At 43.2% G+C, this 24,851-nt stretch overlaps 1 protein-coding gene across 4 annotated transcripts in view; it reads right to left on the reverse strand.

The window, feature by feature from the left end:
- The window catches only part of ntrk3b (neurotrophic tyrosine kinase, receptor, type 3b), a 158,314-nt gene extending 149,905 nt beyond the window's left edge, over positions 1 to 8,409 (reverse strand). For all 4 annotated transcript variants that reach the window (XM_070924744.1, XM_070924588.1, XM_070924668.1 and 1 more), the window contains exon 1: positions 8,168 to 8,409. In XM_070924744.1, the coding sequence (XP_070780845.1) occupies positions 8,168 to 8,409 (242 nt within the window). The remainder of the gene's footprint in view (positions 1 to 8,167) is intronic.
- Positions 8,410 to 24,851: the final 16,442 nt, after the last annotated feature.

The raw sequence follows: 24,851 nt of genomic DNA on the forward strand, positions 1-24,851 counted from the left end.
GGGACCAACAGAGAGGAGGGAGAAAGATATCAAGAGAGAAAAGGAAAGTTTCCGAACCACCACCGCCATCACACGACGCCTCACGCTATGAAGAAGGAGGATGCGGAAGACAGAATTAGCTGCACTAAGCTTGCAGATACCATGTTTAAACATGATTAACTGCAATAAACCTTCAGTAAAGCTCATGCTACCTGATTAGACATAAAACTGTCTGCCTCGTGTTCACCAGTAGATATCTAACGGCAGCAGGCACTTGATAACTGTTGCTCACTACTGAGCAATCGCATAACACATTATAATAAAAAATAAAAAAAATCCAGCAAAAGGCGATGCATGTAAACAGATGTAAATTGGTGCACTATGCACAAGGGGAACAATTCAGTCGGGTTTATTTTATGTTTTTTTCATGCCACCATGGAACAAATTGCGGTTTAAATAGGTAGATATACGATTTTTTCTGCTCCCTTCAATCTACCAAATTGGACATGATAAACTGTTGAACACAGTAGCGACACTGACTCATAATCTGCTGTATAAAAGCAGAAGCTCAACTAAATGTCAACAGAAAGCCCCTGGAATGTGGCTGCAAGGCTTTAAAGGGTTCATCTAATCCTGGCTGAAACAGCAGAGCCTTCAGTATTTTTCACCCCTCGATCCTCAATGCATCTTTTGATTGTTAAAGGGGGGGGGTGCTTCATTAGTATGCATCTTTTAAGGCGCAAAGGGCTGCCTGCAGATGCGGGAGTTGAGGTGGTGGGGGGCGTGGGAGAAGCTGGGTCAGTCACATGGCCGGGACTTCTCACAAGCATCCCTGCATGCAGAGGATCTGAACGAAACCGCCGCTCTCTCCTCCTAATTCTCAGATGGCAGCCGTGACCTACTTTCCACAAAGACAGGCTCATGCAAACTTGATGATATGCTTATAACAGAGGAGCCCGTCGTGCAAACTGCCTGACAGGAGCCTCGCAATGCGGAGGCAGCAGGGGGTCTGTATGGCGAAGGACCCAACGGGCAGGACTTGTGTTAGCAAGTCCATCCTGGGTGGTTAAACGACATTCGCGGCGTTGACACTGGCGGAGCGCGTGACTGGGGATGCGACGAGGGTTGTCAAGATCACCTGAGTCCCATACGCAAAGTGCTTCATTTCAAAGTCATTTTACAGCCTAACACAGGCCAATAATTAATGAATGAATCTGAATAGCTCTCTTATGAAACTACAATGGCAGACGTCCAAAATGTCTTCCTTGTTGCATCCATGCTGCATTAGCAAGTACTTCAGCTGCTGCAGACGTTTTTAAAATACTGCAGCTATGTTAGTGGCTGAGTAAGCAGATTGCCATAGACGCACCAAAAATCTTTGGAACTTCGAAAGGTACAAAATTAGGGATGGATATCTAACCTCAACGGAAAATGTCCATGGCACAAAGAATCAAAAACCAAGAGTTGGCGCCCAATGCCAGGCCAGCTTCCTAATCTTGTTTACTTATTCTTAGATCATACAGTTCCTGATCTGAATAAAAATCTTGACTATTTTATTGAGCCAAAGTTCTTGTAAGTCTGCTTATGTTTACATTCCCTTTCATATTTGATAACTTCAAAACTTGAGAAGAAATGTCAAACGTTACCAAGCCCTACTCAAAAGCTGTTTGACAGATCGTTAGCAATTAAAAAAAAAAAGTCCTGTTGCATGTATCCTAATATTGTAGTCATTTTAGTGAACTGATGTAGTAAAATTGTGATACCATCTAATCTAGTATCCTGCTGCTTCTCACCAAACCATTCTTTCTAAAGACTAAAATCTAAGGCTGGTCACCAAAGCTCAATACTTCTTCGGTACAGACAAAGCATGTCTGTAGTCAATTCTTGTGAGTTTGGAAAACCGTCAAAAATACCGAAAGTTGTGTCTGCTCAGAACACAAATGATTCAAGTAAACTTCATGTTCACCTGCTTGTGTTTAGACATGTATACATTTGAGAAAAGCATGTTTATATTTCTCAAAGGTATCAAAAAAAAATCAAACGTTACCCAGCGCTATTCAGAAGTCCATGAACTGACCAGTTTCCAAAGAATTCCTGTCACATAAGGAGTAACAGTGCAGCAGCGTTGCATTAAGAAGATAACAGATATCCACGGCTGATGTCAGACAGGTGTAAAGCCCTGAGCTCCGTTCTTCGCGAGCAGCTAACAAAGGGTAAGTGACGTTCAGGTATAATTTATTTGTGCCATCAAACGATACTAACACACCAAAAACTGCGGATCACACAAAGAAACCCCAGCAGGCTTGTAAAAACATCTCACCCCTAAAGAGCAAAAAAAAAAATGAAATGGAAACGACGGAGAGAAATATCAAGGTGACAAAGAAAAATAAATCAAGATGACAAACAGACACAGGTGAGCTGGGCATCAGAAACCCAGACATCAAAACTTCACACAGCGGAGAAGAGAACAAAGACAAAGACGTGGATACAGAACAGGAGGGAAATAAATACACATACTAGCAGGGAAAGGTGTATCCACCACTCTTTACATCCATCTGACTTCCCAGACTGGGGGGGGGCAAAACCCCTTTGACTGGGTTCCAGCTGACCGGGCCTGGGAAAACCTGGAAGTTGTCAGTTATTTTCCCAAAAGAAATTTATCAAATCATATTCAGAATATCGGAAATTCTTAGTCTGCAAAAGTGTTATTACCAAGTAAACCAGATTACATTATAAAATGTCCAAATTTTGTTTTGAATACCACATTTTTTTCACAGTCTTTATGTCTTTGCTAATGCTATAAAATCCAGCACCTCTATTCTACTGAACAATTTAAGCGTTGATGAATGCTGCTTTTTAACACTATTGGATTAACTAATTTTCCATTAATTAGTCCAATCCTTTGCCTTTATGTGAGCGTGTATTCCTTCATCCAGGTGTTAAAGGGCCCCGCCGCTAGTTTTATACATGACGATCAGTTCACTCATCACAAGGAGTCCTAATCAGCCTGTGAAAGTTGAGACAAAGTTGGGACCTAAGACATTTATAGAGGGTCTGATGAAAGGCCATATGGAGCTGCATTATGGGAAATGTAGGTTCTAGGGACTAAAATTCAGGCGATCTTGACCTGCGCTGCCTCAATTTCAACCATTCTTTTATTTTTTTTTGTCTCTTGCAATCGATATCTTTTTCATTGAGGGACTAGTACTCCAGCACTTTAGCACAGACTCTCATTTGAACAAGAAATACTCTTCTTCTGATAACAATTACGGGGGATTTCGTATCACTTCCCATTCAGAAGCCTCGCGCAAGAATTATATAGCAGCTATTTGGATTTGAAGCAGCTATTGGCCACAGTCACACATTTATGTGGGCTGCACAGGAGTTTTAAGGAGGTAGAGAAAACGCTGAATTTATGTAATGCAGTAATGCTCAGTGTCTGAACCAGGGGACACTTGCAGCCCACACAAGTCACCCATAAGCGGACCTTGGAAACATTCTCTGTGTGAAACAGGTTTCTTTGGCAGCATCAGCCAGTTGGCAGGTTTCATATAAAATGCGTAGTCGAAGGTGTCCAAAGATCGATAGTTTCAAGCGGAGCTGGGCTGTTTTAAAATGTAAAAAAGAAAAGAGAGAGAAAAGACTTCTCAAACCACTTTTTGAGGAGGCAGAGTAAGTGGCATTGACACAGGGTTTGGGGGATATTGTTCAATGTGATTGCTGGTGAAATATAGTCAGTAAAGCAGTGGATGGATGGACGTGACAGCTTCCATTTTCTTTTGCCCTTTTTCACAACATACCCTGTCCCGTTAGATCCCGCCCTATCCCATGATCTTGAGGAGACTGTGACAAAGAACATGCCTTTGGTTCAGTGTTACAGCTTTAGCTTCATTCCAAAGTGTGACTTCTCTCATTTGGAAGTGACACCTTCTGTAAGTAAAAAAAATCATCAGTATAAATATTCCATTACGATGCATTTTAAAGGATAGCTTATAGACTTTCATAGACTGGGTGATCAAGATTTTAAACATATTAAATGATAAACTTCAAGCCGTATTTGGCAAAGTGGATAAACAGTAAACCATTTTAGAGTGTGGAAGACTCAGTTTGTTTGCAGATAAACAGATGGCAATTTTACAAGTCCACATAAATCTCTTTGGTCGAAGAAAGAGTTGACATTAGAGAAGCCAAAACTGAGATACTTTTGGAGGAGCGTTCTCATTTCAAAGGCAAATAGAGGACTTGTGCTTCTGACATTCACATTTAAAGAGAGCAGTATCTAGTAATGGCTATTACAACAAAAATCAAGTAGCATACATAATAAGACACACATTTAAATGACGTCATAAACATCGTCATCAACAGGTATTTGGATGGATGGATGGATGGATGGATGTACACTTGCTCCCAAATCTCAACATGTCCTTATAGCTGCATGTTGAACATGAACATGAGCTGTGATTTTGTGGATGCTATCGGGTGCTATAATCATGTTTTTCCGTGATTGTTAAATGACGTGGATGTTTCAGCTTCACGGTGCAGAATGATGTGAGTGCAGTTTGACACTAGAAGGCTGTTTTCACATTAATCTGCTGAAGGGGGAAAGTTTCTCTGTGCTCATCCTACATCTTAGTTCAAGACGTGGACATACAGGAAGCATTTTGTGACATCACAACTATACAGCCAATCATAGTCCAGTATGCAACTTATATAATTGTGGGCGTAATTTACAAGTTACAAGTAAAAGTCCTGCTTTCAAAATGTTACATAAATAAAAGTACCAAAGCATTAGCAACAAAAAGTACTGAAAGTAGCAAAAGTAAAAGTACTCATTAGGCAGCAGAATGACCCCTGTCATCATAATGCTACCGTATCATATACTATATTATCTGATTATTATTACAATAACATTAATATTAATGTTGTAGTCGAAGTGGATCAAATTTTAACTACCATACTTTCTATACGTTACTATTTGGTAGCTCTGCGCAGTAACAGAGAAGGTAGTAGTGACCCTAAACAATACAATCATTTTAGAAAGTCATTATAGGTTTTCTGTGTGCACTTTTAAGCTGTCAGACAAATGTAATGGAGTAAAAAGTACAATATTTCCCTCTGAAATGAGAATGAGGTGGAGTAGAATCATAAAGTAGCTTAAAGCGGAAATATTCAAGTAAAGTGGAAGTACATAGAAATTGTACTTAACTGACAAACCATGAATCTCGATGATGGGCATAATACTAAGGTGGATATCGTATAGTGCTCTAATGTCTCTATAAAAGTAGAGCAACTTTCCTGGAGAAATTATGAGATTTAAAAGATAAACTTGTGCTTAACCTCGTTTTTTTTTTTTGCCAGCCACAGAGGTAAGTGGAACAGAAAACTGTAAAATGTTATACTTCCAAGAACGTTTGCATATTCAACGGACACGTACAACACATGGAACCTTGTAATTATCTGTAAAATTCAGATTCTACCAACGTTTTGGCTGAAGCTGGAGCTTGTGAGCAAAACATAAAAAAATAATCTTCCAGGACTTTAGGGGATCCATATTTTCCATTTTTACATGTTTGTGACTGCAGACAAGCCCCTGTAGGATTATTATGGGGATTACATTACCACTTTATGAACTATTAATGTTATTATATCACCAAAGATGTACCTTTTACTCCAAAAATGGATTTGACAATTCAATGCTTTGCAGCAGTTACACCATGGACGTCTATGAATATATATATACAGTTATAAGAGCTGAATGGAAGGATGTACTTAGGAGCAGAGGAGCGCACCTGCAGCCGGAGACGCACTTAACACAAACCTGTCAAATGTTTCAGCCGCTCTCAGAAAAACCCACTTTTTTCTCTCAAGTATCACAGCGAGGCCTTATCTTATCCACTTCAAACAGCGATGCCTCTTGTGATGAATCTCTAATGCGAGGGAACTGGAAAACTATTATCTGGACCTGGCAGTTTTCTTTGGCTGGCCAATCGTCACACGGCTCCTGCTAGGAGCCCTCGCTCTAGTTTTCCATCTCCATAAATTGTCCCCCATCTCTCCCTGTTTCCCCTGTGATGAGTGGAATAGACCTCTTGTTAGCAAAACTCATGCGTCTAACACCTCACAAAGAGAGGACCAGGGACAATTTGTACTGTTTGTGGCCTCAATTACTGACTGCTCTGCATTACTATGGATACTGGTTATTATTTCATAACAGCGTGTTTTCTGGGCAGATAATAAATTAGCATCAAGCTATTAAATACTTTCATTTATTCCACAATTATACATTTCAATTAGCACATTTTATATGTGTGTGCTATTGTTTTAAGCCAAATAATTCTTTGTGTACCACATGTACGCTTTAAACTACATAATCACCATATAGAGCTGAACGTGTCCAGCCGATTACCAGATTTGACCCTGAACGAATCATCTCTGCGTGTCTTGAATGTATTCACTCCTAGCAGGCGTGTAAGCTCATGTGACATTGGGAGGTGTTGCCTCTGATAGGCTGTCATTGAGCTGCTGGTGCTGCTGCACGGGTGGAGGTTAGCAGTCCCGTGCCGAGCAGCAAGAAAACAAGCGTCCTGCCGTGAAATGCACAATCAAGTCCAGGGTCAACCGGCATTAGGGTTTCTCAAAGCTAACAGCCAATCAGTGCGTGAATTCTTGCTTATTCTGAAGTGAATTTGGGCGTTTCTAAATGACAGTCCAAGAGGCAGTTGATCCTGATGCATGAGAGAAGAGATAAATGACTGGAGTGTGACTGGAGCAGGTTTCACAAAGAGGAAACCCCTCTCCCAGGGGTCACTCTGGGGTCACACTAATCACTTACAGCGTGCTGTGACCTCTGGCCCTTCATCTCCTCACCGTCCTCTGCTTTCAGTGTTGCTTTAAACTCTGTGGCTGATCTGACTGAGAGCTCTGATGAAACAGTCACGTAAAGCGCTGTGGGGAGGACGCACAGAGGGTGCCAGGCTACCCTCTAGTGGCAAGGGGAGGCGATGAACCGTGCCACAAAATAAGTTGTTGTCTCCCTCAAAAACGGATAAAGGGTAAAACCGGATCCCCCAAAAAAGCTGATGGGAGGGGAAAAGTCTCTTTGTGGAGGGGGAGCCGTGCGGGGAATTCCAGCGCGTTAACGGGAGATGTTTACTTTATATGCAAATCAACCTCATCGACACCAGAGGTCTTATTTTAAGGCCCGAGCTCCGCTTCTTTTCTTTTTTCTGACTTTTCAAGAAAGAAAGCTTTGATGTTGGCAGGAAGGATCGATGCCAGGGAAAGAGGGGGAGGGAGGGGGGAGAGGATGCAGAATGAAAATTCTGGGTGTGTGTGTGTGAGACGGTGGGGGTGTGGGGGGGGGGGGGGGGGTCTGCCGTCATCATAGCTCCTCTGTTTTAAGCAAACCCTTTATTAATCCTCTGAAACCCGAGCATCCTGCTACACGTCCATCTCTTTGGGGGGGGGGGGGGGGCAAAAAGCCACAAGTGACGTTTTTAACACCCCCCCCCCCCCCTCCTCCCCTCTTCTAGACCCCCGCATCATCTGATCATCTGGACATAATAAAGTTTGTCGGGTCGCATCGGTCTCGAGAGGATGCGGGCTGAGATGTAACTGGTTGACCCTACTGCACCATTTATTTCTGTTTCATTTAGCACAATCTGTCGGAGCAGTTGCTGCACATGAAAGAGAGAGAGAGGGGGGGGGGGGGGGGGGGGATCAAGTGAACGGGCGATCTGAGGTTCTCCGCAACATCCTCCTGTCATTTGGCCGCGTGAAGGCCTGCGGAGCCGCTGCGGAGGAGCAACTTTATGGGGACACACACACACACACACACACACACACACACACACACACACACACATCCAAGGATCCAGATGAAGTAGTTTGCTGGTTGCAAAGGATTACTGTGCGAGGGGAGGCGCGAGACAGAATGAGCGCAGTTTACCCTCCAAAGCGATGATGGGAGATGGTTGTTTTTTTTTTTTATCAGAAAAGGCCACTTAACTGACTGATGCGAGTGCAAAAAGTCTCAAAATACTAAGAAATGCTCAGCCAACAAATCAGATCAGTGCAAAGAAAGCAACAGACAGCCGGAGAGCTCAGGCGCGTTACTGAGGATGTGATCAATCAATGATTCAGAGAGGAGAAAAAAAAAACACGCACGGCATAATGCGCATCTACTTACATGGAGGTGATGTTTTTGAATAACTCTGCTATGTCAACGCTGGTCCCGTTGCTCCCAGTGTCTTGCAGGGCGAGTAAAGGGAAAAACCTGCCGTTGTCGGACTTATTGCAATAGATCTCTGTTTGAGAGCAGCTGCAGGTCGGCGGGCAGTCCAGCATGGAGCTCAGATAGTCCTGGAAAACACTCATCAGAAACAAAACCCTCCACCAGCAAATCCGGATCGAATGAAACCATAGATCCATGTCTCCGGGCCAAAATGTGGGGGGGGGGGATGGAGAGAAGCGGTCCCGATGTCCTCTGGGTTAGAACAGAACAGGAGAGAGGAGAGGAGGAGAGTAGGAGGAAGGGAGGAAGGAGGAGGACGGTGGTGCGTCTGTACAGAGGATGCTCTATGTGAGCGTTTCTGCCGCGGATGGGTGCTGTGGTGTCCTTGCGCGTCAGAGACTGGGTGAAAAGGAGGAGGACAGAAAGAAAGAAAAAAAAAAAAAACAAGGAAAGAAAGAAAATACGAAACGAAAACACGGAAATTAAAAATAAGAAAGCGAAATAACGTGAGGCTCCGGTCGTCCTTTAAGCCTAAAATGCATGGTGTTCCCCCGGAATGCCGTGCTGCTGCTGCTGCTGCTGCTGCTGCTGCTGCTGATGTCGTCGTCCCTCTCCAAGCAGGACCAGGACGACTGGCTGGAGAGCAGAGAGACACAAAATGAGAAGTTGGAGCATCAAGTCCCTCCTACCGGCTACAGTCATACTGACACCTGCAGAAACTGCGTGCAATCAGCTGTGATTACAACAAGACAGCAGCAGCACAGCAACATGGCCAACTGTAGGAGCTTATAAAATATATCAGGATTATCTTTGGAGATAAATACAGAAGTAATTTACAACTCTGTCAGACAGACAGACCAGTAACAGTCATGTTTTATTGGTTTACAACGTTGAATCAAAGCAGATCGAGTGACTTAAACAGGAAAAAAAAGGCCCTTTAATGTCACACACATTAATAATCACTGGTGGCAGCCATTTGGTTTTAGAAGTCACGTCATTGGTTGAATGATGAGATCACCTGTGTGTGGTTTCATTTCATTGACTTAAATGCGCCTGTGTCTGGAAAGGAGACGCTCACAGAGGAACACTTCCAGGCATCAATGTTAAAGTCCTGACAGGCTGGCCTTGAAAAAGGCTGCTCATACATGACACTCCAAGGGGTTGATTAGTTTCACTGTAAGTGTAAGACCCTGTAGTCCAGGCTCTCACCGTTCTACAAATGTATATGAGATAGAGAGGGTTCAATATGAATATTGGTGCTGTGTTTTTAATCGATTTATTTTACATAATCTCCTATATAATGTACTGTTAAGTTGTCGAGTTAAAAGCAGCTCAGCTATACAGATCATCCATATCTGGCCATGTTGGCATCTTAAATGGCCAAAAAAAAAGTCTCATGATATTGTGAGAGATATTGTGATCCTGGGTTAATTAGACATTGAAAGAGATGCCACATTGTGGTTCTGTTCGGCCCTCTCTGGGTCGGATTCTCTAAGGTTCTGATGACGAGGAAACTGTCGTGCTCGGTGGCAGGCTGGATGAAAATTATTATTCAATGTTCAAATGTAAATATCAGGACAGTTTTGAGACTACATGGCATCAAGTCAAATTGACGTTGTGCCTGCATTGTTTATCCGAGAAAGCCCAGCAAAACACCATTATGGAAAACTGATGCTTTCATATTCTAATGCAGTATATTTAACACAACTTGTGTTTATTTTAACAGCATTAAAATATGGATAATGATGTAAATTTACATCCATTTACTGGTAATAATCAGGACTGTTCATGTGTTTTGCTGCTACTTGTCTCTATGTAAAATAAGCACATTCTTTATATGTCAAAGGCTCGGTTCACTTTTTCTCTTAAGGGCCAGTACGAACACGAGGAATGAATACAGCAACTTGACTATTGTTTCAGGACAGACTTAATACTGACTGTATTAGGGGGGGAAAAAATCCCAGTTCCCCAACCGCCTCTCTCCTTTGACTATCCTTCTTACTGTGTAACTTTAATTATAATGACCAATTTTCTTTGGCGAAACTTTGCCATAATACAATTTCCCCAAGCGTGTTCGTTCGACTTCAATAGAAATAAAGCTAATAAAATCTGAAAGCCAATAAAATATGAAACAGTTGAAGAGCAAGAGGAGATGACCTTCACTGGAGTGGATACCTGAGTCAGTATCATGCAGTTGAACATGCCAGTTCAGAATCAGAATCAGAATCAGAATCAGAAACTGTTTATTGCCAAGTAACATACATTACAAGGAATTTGCTGTGGTCTGAAGGTGCTGTTGTTTCGATAACAAATAAGTAGAATATAAAAGCTGAAATAAGAATAAAAATAAAAATAAGATAAATAACAAACAGTGCAGTGACCAGAATAAAGTAAAGTGTCCAGATAAAGTGTCCAGTAGGGGGTGGGTGCGTTAATGTAACGCAGGGGGGACAGGGGTGATGTACGTTAATATAACGTATAGCTTGTGTTTGTGTTCTGGGGGGGGTCAGTGTGAGTTTGTCAGGTTGACTGCAGAGGGGAAGAAACTGTTTTTGTGGCGGGAGGTTTTGGTCCTGATGGACCGCAGCCTCCTGCCAGAGGGGAGGGGGTCGAACAGATGGTGTCCGGGGTGGGAGGGGTCGGCAGCGATCTTCCCTGCTCTCCTCAGGGTCCTGGAGGAGTACAGGTCCTGAAGAGATGGGAGGTTGCAGCCGATCACCCTCTCTGCAGAGCGGATGATACGCTGCAGTCTGCGTCTGTCCTTGGTGGAGGCAGCAGCGTACCAGACGGTGATGGAGGAGGTGAGGATGGACCCTATGATGGCGGTGTAGAAGTGAACCAGCATTTTTTGTGGCAGGTTAAACTTCCTCAGCTGCCTCAGGAAGTACATCCTCTGTTGGGCTTTCTTGATGAGGGAGCTGATGTTCAGCTCCCACCGGAGGTCCTGGCTGATGATGGAGCCCAGGAAACGGAAGGACTCCACAGTGTCCACTGGAGAGTCACACAGGGTGATGGGGGCGGGTGGGGCTGCGCTCTTCCTAAAGTCAACAACCATCTCCACTGTCTTTGAAGTGTTAAGCTCCAGGTTGTTGCTGTTGCACCAGGTCACCAGGTGGTCAATCTCCCACCTGTAGGCAGACTCATCCTCTCCAGAGATGAGTCCGATGAGGGTGGTGTCGTCCGCGAACTTCAGGAGCTTGACGGACTGGTGACTGGAGGTGCAGCTGTTGGTGTAGAGGGAGAAGAGTAGTGGAGAAAGAACGCAGCCTTGAGGGGAGCCGGTGCTGATCGTCCGCGAGTCTGAGACGTGTTTCCCCAGCTTCACGTGCTGCTTCCTGTCAGACAGGAAATCTCTGATCCACCTGCAGGTGGGGTCAGGCACGTTCAGCTGGGAGAGCTTGTCCTGAAGAAGAGCCGGGACGATGGTGTTGAAGGCAGAGCTGAAGTCCACAAACAGGATCCTGGCATAGGATCCTGCGGAGTCCAGGTGCTGGAGGATGAAGTGTAGAGCCAGGTTGACGGCGTCGTCTACAGACCTGTTGGCTCTGTAGGCGAACTGCAGGGGGTCCAGCAGAGAGTCTGTGATGGATTTGAGGTGGGACAAAACCAGGCGTTCAAATGATTTCATGACCACAGAGGTCAGAGCGACGGGTCTGTAGTCATTTAATCCTGTGGGCCCTGGTTTTTTGGGGACGGGGATGATGGTGGAGGCCTTGAAGCAGGCTGGCACGTGGCATGTCTCCAGTGAGGTGTTGAAGATGTCCGTGAACACCGGAGACAGCTGATCGGCGCAGCGCTTCAGGCAGGATGGGGAGATGGAGTCTGGTCCAACAGCTTTACACGGGTTTTGTCTCTTGAAGAGCCTGTTCACATCTCTTTCAAGGACAGACAGAGGTGTCGATGCTGGAGGAGGGGGGGGCACTCCCCCTCCTCTGTGGTGGTAGGAGGTGTGAGAGTTCAGCCCCAGGTGTGATGAGGAGGTTGGGGCTGTTGGGCTGGAGCTGGTGGGTGATGGTGTGGGGGATGGTGTCAGGACTGTCCCATTGTCTCTCAAAGCGACAGTAGAAGTCGTTGAGGCTGTTGGCGAGGCGTCGGTCGTTAGCAGAGTTGGGGGCTCTTGGCTTGTAGTTGGTGATCTGCCTGAGCCCCCTCCACACAGAGGCTCTCATAACTGCGCTAAACATATACCTAGGTTGGGTCTTTGGGCATTGACTGTAGGTTTAAAGTGGGCAACTTTATTTTTGTCACACTGTGTATTGGGTCCAAGTAGAAAAATACACTACCAAAAACTAATAAACCATAATCAGAAGAAGGCCGTTTAAAGGTAGGATAGCTTATCCTGTATGCCAGAGCTGAGAATAATGTAGTCTAACAGGAAGCATTGCATTAATTAAATAATTGATGGGATACTACATGTCAAATGAAATACATCAATATCTATAATTTTAACTACATTCATTTCCATTCATTTAATACAGTATTCATATAAATATTTAAATTCTATCATTTTATCAAGAGCTGTTTTTATTTATTTTCTATATATTTTCATTCACTTCCCAGCAGTAAATTGTCAACTTGCATGTTATTTTGTATATATTTTTTTAGATATATTTCATCTTTTTATAATAAGAAATGCATCTATTTAATATGTACTTACTTGAAATAATTTTGTCACCTTTGATCTTCTAAAGTTCATCCGAAAGTTCTGTTTGAAATATCTGTCCTGCTGATAGTAACAACCACCTGTCACAGTCCAGTATTTAAATACGAGCAGATATGAAAGCCCTTTGAGAACGCTCTTTAAAAGTGTCATCCAGGGCTCTGTCACAATGTGATTGGTTTCTCCCATGCCACCCAGTCCCTTGAACTTCTATTTGTCTTTGAAATATTTCCCTTAATGAAGTTTGAAAAACTCATTAAAGACCTTATGAAGCACATGACGACATTCCATCTCCAATCAAATGAGAATGAGTGGAGCCGTCACTTGTTCCATTTAACTTCACTGAGACTTCACTGGATTTCAAAATCTCCCAGGCTATCCTCACTTCCCCTTTCAAACAGGTTGCCATGACTGGCTGTCACTCATCAGTACACCTCTCTCTGGGAAGGCCAACCTGAAGCCAGACCACCTGCAGACTGGTGCCGAGCCTCCATCTTACTTCTTCCTGCTCAGTCAAATCACCCTTTGCTGATCGTCCACCGTGCACGGAGCCTATCTTATTTAAAATGTCTTTTTGCTGTGACATCTACCAACCTTCAGTTCTTTACCAGCTCAGCTGGTCTGCTTGAATCAATCAGGAACACCCAGTATAACTGTACAACCTTCAAAGGGTCTCGCTGAAGATGAAGGGCTGCATGAGCAGAGCATGGAGTTGTAGAGGACTAATTAAGTGGAGGGAGTGTTTTACCATCTCTCCAAACTGAGCAACTTAAAAGACGACACACTCTCAGATCTCTTGCACACCAGTGAAAGGAACGATGGGCAAGTCTGCGTTACAGAACCAGAGCAACGAATCAGACTCAAAGTTTAGAACATTGTGCTTCCAGTTCCAGTTTGGAGTTCCCAATAAACTGCTTCTGTAGGAAGAATATTGTCTTTCTGCTTTCTGAGTTCATGTTCACCTTCCTTTGTAGCTTTATATGTGCGTTTGTCTTTTAGCATTGTCGTGTCTTCTACTCCAGCATTCTTGAACAGATCTTGAGGGATGCTACGACAAATATGTCATTACTCTTAGGTTTCATGTCTCCTGCAAGTTACTGGAAATAAGTTGACATTTCACTGATAATATCTTGAAACGTTTGCTGTATATTTGCTGCATTATGTGCTGATCACAGGCAATATAGCTGAAGAGAAGCTGATTAGTGCTTGAGAGTTTTCAAGAGGGACCCTGAAATTACCGTATGGTGTAGTTATAATAAAGGAAATGAAGGAAGCCACCATAGGACTCTCAAGTGGTCACCAAAGTCAAGTAGTAGTTTCAAATAACCCACAAGTGCACTTATGAGTTTTCATACTACAGTTTTGGATTGGGTCTTTACAGCAATACACACTGTATTCCATACATATGTCATGTTTCTTATGTTAAAATTTTGGTTCATGAGAGTGGCTAAAATAACATCTAAGCTAAAGATTTAACTTAACAACCAGTGATAAAACAATTGAGACCGCAGCGTCTCTTCTGTAGTTGAAAATGTGTTGTTATATTGAGCAGCGTGTCTACAGAGGCTGGGCAACATACTTTTCTGGGCTGCTGTGAGGAATTTCTAAAACTCAAGCCCTAAACCTCTGTCAGTCTGTCTGTTAGGAGAATAAACCACAAACTCAAAAATGGTTTTACCCAAGCTCTCGGTTTGCTTGGCATCTGACCCTGCTGACTACTGGACTGATGCTCCTCCAGCTCTTACGCTGAACATTTGTGTTGCTGTTGTTGTAGTTTTGGACTTTACGCATTGAACATTTTGTTTGTCAAAGTGCTGCTTTCCTGGACTTGTCCTTTTGCAAAAGAGGCTGTAAATTACAGCAGGTATACAAAATAATTTGTCATGAGAAATTACTTAAACTTGAGGTAACTTAAGCCCATTTACAAAAATAACTAAAGAGGTATTTGAAGTTAGGTTGAAAACCTTTATTGTCTATGCCCAACTCAAAATAAAATGGCTCAAAAAGTCTTTTAAAAGTAGAGAATTCAACATGTTGAAGCTGGTATAGTTGACTTTCTTGGCTTTTGACTGATTTGCTTTCCCTCTTATGGAATCAAATAAGGGTCATTAATATTTTCAGCTTGTGAAATTCACAAATACTTTCACATCCTGCAGTTGTATATCACCTTTTGTGTGAATGTGAAAAAAACTCCATGCATGTATCTGAATGTGTAATTAAGTTTTGCAGCTGTAGAAATATTTTGTGCACACAGATATAATTTGCTCGTGTAAAAACGTTTTGTAGCTGTGGAAATATACATATTATACACGTTTTGAGTATGTGTAATTCAAATTTGTAAATGCACATTTGGCAGTGGCGCATGAGGAAGACTGTGTTTTTGTAAATATACAGCATATAGCTTGAGAGCCGTGATTTTCCAGTATTGCCCAGGAGGAAAAAGCTAATTAGGCTAGCCTCTGTAGCTAAGGTTAGCCTTGTTATGCAGTCTGTCCATGCTTCATGAACACTTGCAGATGCAGCCGCGGCACAGATTGAAACACAAAACAGAAAAAAAGTCACTTTCCTATCAGTGTAACCCCCGGCCCAGGTAAATGCGTACTGTGTTTCAGGATGCATTGGTGCTATACATGTCTAAACGTTTGTGTGTGGATGCTCCAGCAGCTTAGTGATGTATGAAACTCACCTGCATCAGCGCCATCTGTGCGCGGCCATGACCGGACGTAATCCTTGAACGCAGGTGTGATGATGAGACGACCCTTGACCCATTGGCTATTCAGTTGGCAACGTGCTGATTGGCTAGTCAGCTCGGTGTAAAAACAGGGTCAAAATTCATGCTTGTAACTCGCAGCTTGTAGCTTATACCTTCACTGTCGCATTCACAGATAGGAAATTTGTATGTCAGGGGGGGCGGGGGACTTTCTTCTCAACATTGGACACATTGTCTAAAATCTTCCTCTGTGATTTTCCTCTTTCCTTTTTAAGATACACATATACGGCATGCAACTTAGTTTATTAAGAATACATCCCACAGTGTTATTTGCCACCTTGCAACACAATCCCTTTTACATTTGATGTCATACAGGGAGACTGGCTAGGAGCAAGTAGGGATCAGGATAGTCTCTCAAATGAGTATGGATGGATTATGAGCTGATGGGCACAGACCGGACCCCCCCCAAAAAAACTATCAGAGCAGGTTTTGCAGGTCAACATTAAAGCAATAGTTTCACATTTTTATAAATGTGCTAATATGTTTTCTTAGCTGTTTCCCCCTGTCTTTGTGGTAAGTTAAGCTAACTGGCTGCTGGTGGTAGCTTCATGTTTACCGTACAAATTCAAGAGCGGAATCAATCTTCTCATCTCCCCTTTGGCAGGAAAGTGAAAAAGCGTAAACAAACGGTAACAAAATCAATTTACAAGCGCTAATATCTGTTTAATCCCTGCAAAAGCCAAAAGAGCCAGGCTAGCTGCGTCACCTTGTTTCCAGTCTTTGTGGTAAGCTAAGCTAACTGTCTGTTGGCTGTAGCTTCATATTTACTGCACAGACATGAGAGTGGTATTGACCTTCTTGTCTCTATTCCTTTGATAGGATCAGGATTAAAAAAAAAACATGTTTGGGACATCCCTATTTTAGACTGACCCCTGTGACTTTCAACAAGAAATGCTTATAACAGTCAGTTCAAACAGAGGCTGTAGCTTTGGGGCCCTGGCCATGCGCCTGGTAGGCCCGTTCAATTTTGTGCATATGCAGGTGTTGTCTTTGGGGAAGGGGACTTCAGTGCCAAATGACTGCTGGTTCCAGTAGCAAGGAGAAGAACCAGCACACTTGCATGATGTGTATCATGGGGGTAGTATCAGCCTAAGAAGTCAATTTTGACTCATATTTTGAGTATAAATGAAAAGTGTAGTATTACAAGCAAGGCAGGTTATTAAACCTGCAGCTGCTCACAAGGAGTTGCTCTGTGGTCACTAGCAGAAGACAGTTGTCGTACCAGGCTGCTCCAACAGGGGCCAACAGCTCCAGACTGATTGTAACTGACTTCAAACTTCCCCCCCGATAATCACATAAATGGTAAATGGGCTGCACTTACAGGATACAGCGCTGTTGCCCATGGACACTTTGACACGTGCCAGATATCGAACCGCCAACCCTGTCGATATATAAGAGTGATGACCCGCTCTGTATACATTGTGTGTAAAGCACAGGAGGGCATTTTGCTGCATCGTTACTTGAACTTTTGCTCACCAGGAACTACGTCATAGTTCCATCTGGTGAAGATCAAACATACATCAAAGACACAGTCAATTAAGATATTCTATTATCAAGATCATAATTTGTTTTAAGAGATTAAGGAATCCATTTTCCTTTGGGCTTCTCAAGACTAATGGAGGAACTCATCACATTCAATCAGCAGAAATACGCACGAGGAACAGAGGCAGTCGGTTTGAAATGTTTCATCCCAGAGAAGTGATTTTTTTTGTCACTCATTTAGTTCTCAACTTTATTGTATCTTGTCTAACAAATTTGCATTTGTTCAATAAATATCTTAAAAATGATCTTTAATTTTGTTCTACTTCATTCAAGAAGTCAAATCCCTGCAGAGGAGAGAATAGAGGAGTGATTAGTGACTTGTGTTTTGTTGTATGGACTGTTTCAGGCAATCTGTTAAAAAAGAAATGAATGTATACCGTATTCATTGAGTTTTGAAGAGGCTCTTGTGCATGACAACTGTTTTTACATGATACTATTCTGAGAAGAAGTTAGAGGACGTAAACTGAAAAGGGAAAACCTGATGACAGATGAGAATTGAAAACGAGGAGAGTTTGAGGAGAAAGAGGAGATGAATACTTCGGGACAAAAGGGATGATTTTGGAAAGAAAGACTTCACAGTGACAGGATGGGAGGAATGATTTCTCTCCAACTCAGACACAGTGTGATTCTCCAGCCACTCCAGCTCTGTCGAGGACGCAGCCAACGTGCCCAGCAGTCCAGAAGCGACACTAAAAACAGCCCACCTCCCTCCTATAGCTTCTCTGCTTTCACATCCATTCAGCTCCTGCCATTCGAATTCCTCCAGTCAATTAGTCAAGGTGCATTACACATTGTCATCCTGACCTGAGATCTACACCCCTCAGTGCCTCTGTCGCGCAGGAGAAGAAGGATGTAATCCCCTCAGACTGATGGCAGTTCATGCTTCTTGGCTGAAATGGTGGATTTTGATGATTTTTCTGATCACATGACTCGTCTGCCCTCTTCATCAACAGCTCGGTTCACATAGAAAGTAAAACAATATGTAATCATCAGCTGAAACATCCACATTGCAGTTTAACCAAGATATCTATTCTATTCATATGGATCATGATCAACATTCTGATCTACACATATAGATTAAGTGAATGCAAAGTCATGTATGTCATTAATGACATTTAAATAAATCACGTTTGGTTTTGATGGTCATCAGATATTAGTCATTGCATGTCGAGCCGAGCCTACTGAACTTAGTGCCATCAATCTCAACCATACTACTTGACTGGATAATATGGAAATAAAGGATTGGATTATGGTGCCACAAAACTTTTTTTTATCCGCCCAATTAAATAAAGAGTAGCCCAACTGAGAAAAAAAATACCAAATCTGGCAACACTGTTGACATTTTCTGACTTTGTGACTCTTCCCCCACTTTTACTTTAATACAATTATTTTAGGATTCACCTTTTTCCCATAATTGCTGTTCGCTGTCACAGGTAATGCTGTTCAGCAAAGGTTGCATCACATTTTAGAAGGTATATCAGTTTTTTTGTATGTAAATATATAATGTTAATTTGTAAAGTAACTGGTAACTGTTGACAGATAAATGTAGTGGAGTAAAAATTACAATATTTCCCGCTGAATTGTAGTAGAGTAAAGGTGAAATGGAAATATTCATCATTCATTCACAAATACTTTACGCCACTAACTGTGAACTCACTGTAGCCTTTTGCCATATCTCGCTTTAATAACAGAGCAACTATTTCTATATTCAGTACACACTATACCACTGCATTTAGCTTCTTAGTTTGCAACACGAGAGGGCAAAGGTTCCTTTATTTAAATGTGTTTTTCCTCCCAGCATGGCCACTGGGAGGAGGAAGTCACTGGAGGAGTCTATGTCTGTCATCTATAATTAGAAGCAATTCTCCTTAGCTGGACTGTTATCCCGCCCACCTACTGTACAGCAACTGAAGGGAGCAGGCTGCTTTATAGTGGTCATTCTGTAAGATCACTCTACCTCTTAACACAAGGAAACACAAACACACCACCACCGTTAGGACACACGAAAGCATTATTCAGTGTGCCCACGCAGACAAAATTGGGGTTTTGAAACGGTGAAATTATAAGAAAAACCTTCGTCCTTTTCCTTTGTCTCCAACCTGTGGTCTCAATGTTGAGCGGGATTCGTCTGACAAAGGCATGACTGTCTGAGCTGTCAGCCTCGGTTAAATGAAACATCAAGGCACCTCCCTGCCACCGACTGATTAAAAATGGATTAATCAAGTTTGGTTAGGGGCAGAACAGTATAGAGATTCAATTCATCACCGGGGCCTATTTAAAATGTAATTACATCACAGGCGTTGATAGATTTGAACAGGGCACGAAGGTTTTTAGAAGTTTCAAATTAGCAGAGCCCTGACAGGGCAGCTTCATTCACTCTGTTTAAGACGGTGACAGCAGCGACACCCTTGCCAGGCCTGTTGCCTGACAGTCTTGGAGGCATAAAACATGATATCAATAGGTTTCTGAGAGGGGAAATAATTGAAAAAATCACTCTGGTTTAGTTCAGGATAATCAACTTAAGTGTAGCTATTGTCTAGTCTTAAGTGTGTGTGTATCAAAAGTTTAGAAGTGACAGCAGGTTGATGCTCTTCTTGGATTTCCAATTGTGCGTTTAGTAAACGTGATCATGAACAGCGATCCATGACGGCTTGAAAATTGGATTGGTGATGAAGACAAGAGCTTTTAAAATCTTTCAGAAAATAAGATTAAAATAATAGACTGATTCAGCATTTCATCGTCCCATCTTTCCACTGAGTCTTTGAAGGGGTTGGTTACATTTTAGGAACAGAAAGTTCACCCATGCCCCCCCAAATGAGAACCTTTGGCGCCAAATTCATTTATATTTATCATATTAAAAGTGAAATAGTTTTTCACCAAATTAAATGAAATAAAAACAAAAATAAGAAAAGAAAAAAACACCCCGTTGGCCATATCTGCATAAGGTCAAGGTCACATGATAATGGGGAAGTATGCTCATTGGTCTGGTGCTTGACCAGCCCAACCAAACCATTAACAGACACCATTTTGGGAGAGCTAAATGTATTTGGACTGGACAAAGATTCTAAGCCAGGTATTTGATGGGGCTGCTGATGTCTGGGAAGCGTGCTGGCGTCCAGAAGCTTTGTGAGATACCTTATGTCCACTGTCTTAACCACCAGCTACACTTCGTGGTGGTACACGTAATGTCAGAGACCGCTGTAGTGGACTTTTTTGGGCCTGCTGCACAAGATGACCGAGCTCAGTTTCTCATTAATTGCTAAATTATTGTACACAGTTCTTGCCCTGATGGACCCATGAAACAAGCTTGTACAGAGAGAGGCCACTAACGACAAAAACAGAACTACAGAGACTATACTACAGCACTATTGATTCAGTGCTTGGATAGATGGATCACAGATTCAGCGATTCAACTTACAGTTGGCTGGTGCAAAAAAGTGATCATTTCTTGATGTAAAAGCTGTGAAGCATGTTATGGACCTGTCACGATCACCTATAATTGAGACAGAGTACAAAGTTGCAAAACAGTTTTTCAGCCCACAAAAACAATCACAGCAAATCGAGGGGGATTGGACTGTGCAGCACATCCTCTCAAAGTACCACACACATCTGATCGCAATGCCCAGCGTACCGACTGCTCTCAAACACGCCTTAACACTTGCCGCCTCCACGGCAGTGTGTTCATTCTCCACTCGTCCCACGTATTTTTGGACCACAGACGCCCAACACTCTGCAAAAGAAAGACCAGGCTGGTTGAGAAAATGCACAACTGAGGGGAAGGACACCATTGTCAGGAGGCTCAGCCTTGGCTTTCATGATTATCATTCTAAATGTTGAATGATTTTTGGGTCTGTCTAAATTTATGGTGAATCATGTTTTGATTTTGATGCTCTAATGACTCGTGTGTGATTTTCAAAAGAACTTCTTTCTGCAGAGAAACGGTGTCACTGTAGAGCAGCATGCACGAAGCAGCATGGGGAACCTTTAAAAGATCAATTTCTTATATTATTTGGAGACTGGGTTGATATCCATAGTGCCTGAATGGCCTTATTCACCTGACAAACTCTCTGGATCAACATAGCTTTGAGTATTACTGGCACTGCAGTCAAAATTCTCCATATTCACATCCTGTCTCTGCAGGACAAGGCTACTGCAGAAAGAAAAATGAATAACAAGTGATTTCTAGATGGCTCACAATTATCTCACTGGCTGGGTGATTGGAGTGGCTCCCTGAAATGGTTTAAAGATGTGGGTTTGTGAGCATAAGGTTGTGTATTCAAATTTGTTACCTGCTGAGATAATTTGGGCCGGAAAAAATGAGAGCAAAAACGCCCTCATCATACACTCGTCTCCTGTCAAGGTGCCATTAAGCAACGTGTTTAACACCTAAATGACTCAGCTAGCAGTGAAAATAGCAACTTCCCCACAGTCACAAATAAAACGACTGGGGTCACGCTGTGCAGATCCAGGTGTGAAATGGTAAAGAGCATTGTGGTTAAAGCAACCTTCCATGAGGTGTGAAGGTACTAGTGAACTGGTTTTTAGCTTTTTACACAGTCACAGTTTTTGAATCACAGTCAATACAACTTAGTCAAGTTAAATGTAATTTTCAGGAGACAGTTTCTTCAGGCAGCGCGAGTGCCTGAAGAAACCAGTTTCCTCGATGAGGGAAATACATTTTGCTCAGGGGAACATGACCCCGACCACCTAGCAAGCTCAGTTTTTGGACCTCACTGTTTCTAAAACCTTGCGTATGGGCCTGACTTCACGAGCTAGTGTTTGACAGTGAGACCATGACACTAAAATATGCATCAAAGTTTAACCAGATCAATCAAAAGGCCTTGAGAAGGACCATTCAAAGGGTAAGGGGGTAAGTCTCGCATAGCCAGACCTATCTCCACACTTCGAAGAAAGGCCCAACTCAACGCTCTGGCTTGTTTGTTTTTCTTGTAACCAATCACAATCGCCTTGGGCGGTGCTAAGCCCAGGATGCAGCGACGGTGCCCTTGCAAAACGGTAACACGCAGATAGCGGAAGGGGAGGGGAATGGCAGCTGAACTAGTCGGCCAATGGCAGACTTATCCCAACAGCCTACATCCAGTGAGTCAGAGACAAATACTGTGTTTACTGTCTATTTAACGATAGTCTTGCTGCTAATGGGTCACACGTTACACTACACAAGTTGGTTCAGTGCCATGTGTTACAATGAAGGGGGGCCCCCAAACCAAATTCTGCCCCGAAGTCTAGGGCCGGCCCTGCTTCTACCTCTAACTTCCCCTTTCTCTCTGTCTCTCTTGGCCATCTGGATCATTAACACAATGCTGAATTCAGACTTACTGCTCTGATGTGTTAAGATGGAAATCCTGTATTCATCTGCCAGAATCGGCTTTCCAGTTGTTGAGATGCAGCGGCGTGATAACTGGTAGCCAAACTCCTGTTAGCTGCCAGCCAAATGGGCCGAGCCTGCTGGCAGCCACACTGCAGACAGATAATATTCTTATTATGTACACATTCCCACTGCGGAATGATTAGATTAATGTGAGTGCATGTGTGCCGTTATTGTTGCATTAATTATTCATTGGCTATTTTTACTTCTCTGTGAATATCCGTTTTATCCCTCAGGATCTGGTATTTTTCTTGGAGCAGGCATGTACAGTATGTTCACAGCATGGCGAGGGAGGGCGAACACACAGTGAGTCATCGTCGCCCGCAAAGCCACACAAGTCGATGCCTGCCGACTTCTATCGACCAATTACTCACCGGGTCATCGCCGTGTGAGCAGGCCGACTGAGTTGTCAGCAGTGCCACTGAACAGGCTGTGCTGTGGTCTGTGGTGGAATTGAATGGGGATGAGGAAGGGGGGAGGGCTGAGGGGCCCTTTCCATTGTGGCGGGTTGACAGACCGCCGGACAGCTCGGCGGCGAACATCAGCAATCCAGCCCGTGTTCCGCAGCAGCAGCGGCAGGTCACTTCCAGGACCTTGAGAAAATAAGGGAGTCAGACTCCATTTGTTTCCCGTCTCTGTTCCCCAGGGAATCAAAGGGGAAGACATTTCCAGCCCGTCCCGCCTGACTGGGTGCGACTCACTTAAGAGGTCCGTTTTTTGCCTCGCTCCCTCCGAGCTTTGTTCACACATCCAGACATGGCATGTGGGACAGTTGTGGCTTAGCTTGGCCAGAATAGCAGCAGGGGAGTGGAGGAGGCAGAGCTGGCTGGCAGCGAGGCAGCTGAGAGGACAAACAGCACTGTGGAGAAATGAGAGGGAGCATTATAAAGGCCAAAGACCCAGAATAGGCCTCTTTCTTTTTCAGGAGGCAAGAAAATTGGCTGTATGAGAGTGTTTGGGATGTGTTTGCATGCGTGCAGTTATTGTCATTGTGGAGTCGCACCTTCATATCCTGCACAAATACTGCTGATAGTTTCTGTTGAATGTTTGAATACTCTCAAACAACCTATGGCTATTTCTTGTAAATTTCCACCGGTGCAAAGTGAATCAAATTTAGTTTTTTTTTTCCTCGCGGGGATGAAACCAAAGTGGAGAAAGCAATTCACAAACATCAAGTGAAAAGTGGCACTTCTCCAATGATTAAGGCCACACACTCCTGGAAACGAAAGGCAACGAAGAACAACTAGAGTCGCAGTGAAGAAAGAGACAGTGCCAGATAGCAACTTCAGAGTCGTTAGCGAGACAGGTGTGGAGGTAAGAATGTGGTTTCCGTCATCTTCACTACACTTCAACACACGGAGAGCGACAGGACGAACCGGCGAGGCTGGGCAGCTCAGAGATTTAAAGGGTCTTTCCAAAATGAGATGTCCATCATTTTTTACAAATATGATACATGCTCTCAAAGAATGACTGCTGTCATAAGCCAGGCTGCCTTCAGATTGTTTTACCCCCTTTTTAAAAGACAAATGCCACTTACATGGTTCGGAGCTGTGGAAGGCTTTCCCAAATATATATGCATGTCAGAATGAGGTGTTTCTTTTTGTGTGCTGTGATAGAACTCCAATTATATACAGTTAACTTCACATTTTGAAAGACAAGGCCCAAATTACAAATGCGTTATGTAAGAGAATATCTTTCATATCTGAACTCAAAGTTGTAATGAAAAATAAAGTATTGTTAAAGTATTGAAGAACCTTCTTTAAATAATACAAATTCAGTCATGTATAAAACATATTTCATTACTAAGCCTATGCTGGCTGTATATCAGTCAGTACAAGAAGGAGGAAGTGCAAATTTGGTGTCTTCAAACAAATCATGGTTCAATTCTCCTGCAACAAACAAGCCTTCGTCGAGCCTGGTCTGACTTGAACCAATGGATGGACGGATTGCTCAAAGGACCTACCAGGCACAGGCCCAGGGGCCAGCAGAGTCAGGGGGCCCCTTAGTCAGAGCCTCCGTGTGAAGGGGCAAAAAGTCCAAACGTTCACTTTGCATTAGTCACAAGAAAGAAGCTATCACGACTCTTTCAAAGGGAGCGTTTATCCCCTCAGGTTATATGTCCAGTTCAGTATTGACAACATGCAGTATGGCTCCACGAATCTGCTGAAAGAAATCATATTACTGTATATCAGTGTGGTCACCTGACCACCAGTGGTAATGCGTATATGCCCAGGGGCCCGTTATCTCATCATCCGTCCATTAAAGAACCTAGGGGCTTTTT

This window comes from Enoplosus armatus, chromosome 1, assembly GCF_043641665.1.
Source record: "Enoplosus armatus isolate fEnoArm2 chromosome 1, fEnoArm2.hap1, whole genome shotgun sequence".
Classification (NCBI taxonomy): Eukaryota; Metazoa; Chordata; class Actinopteri; order Centrarchiformes; family Enoplosidae; genus Enoplosus; species Enoplosus armatus.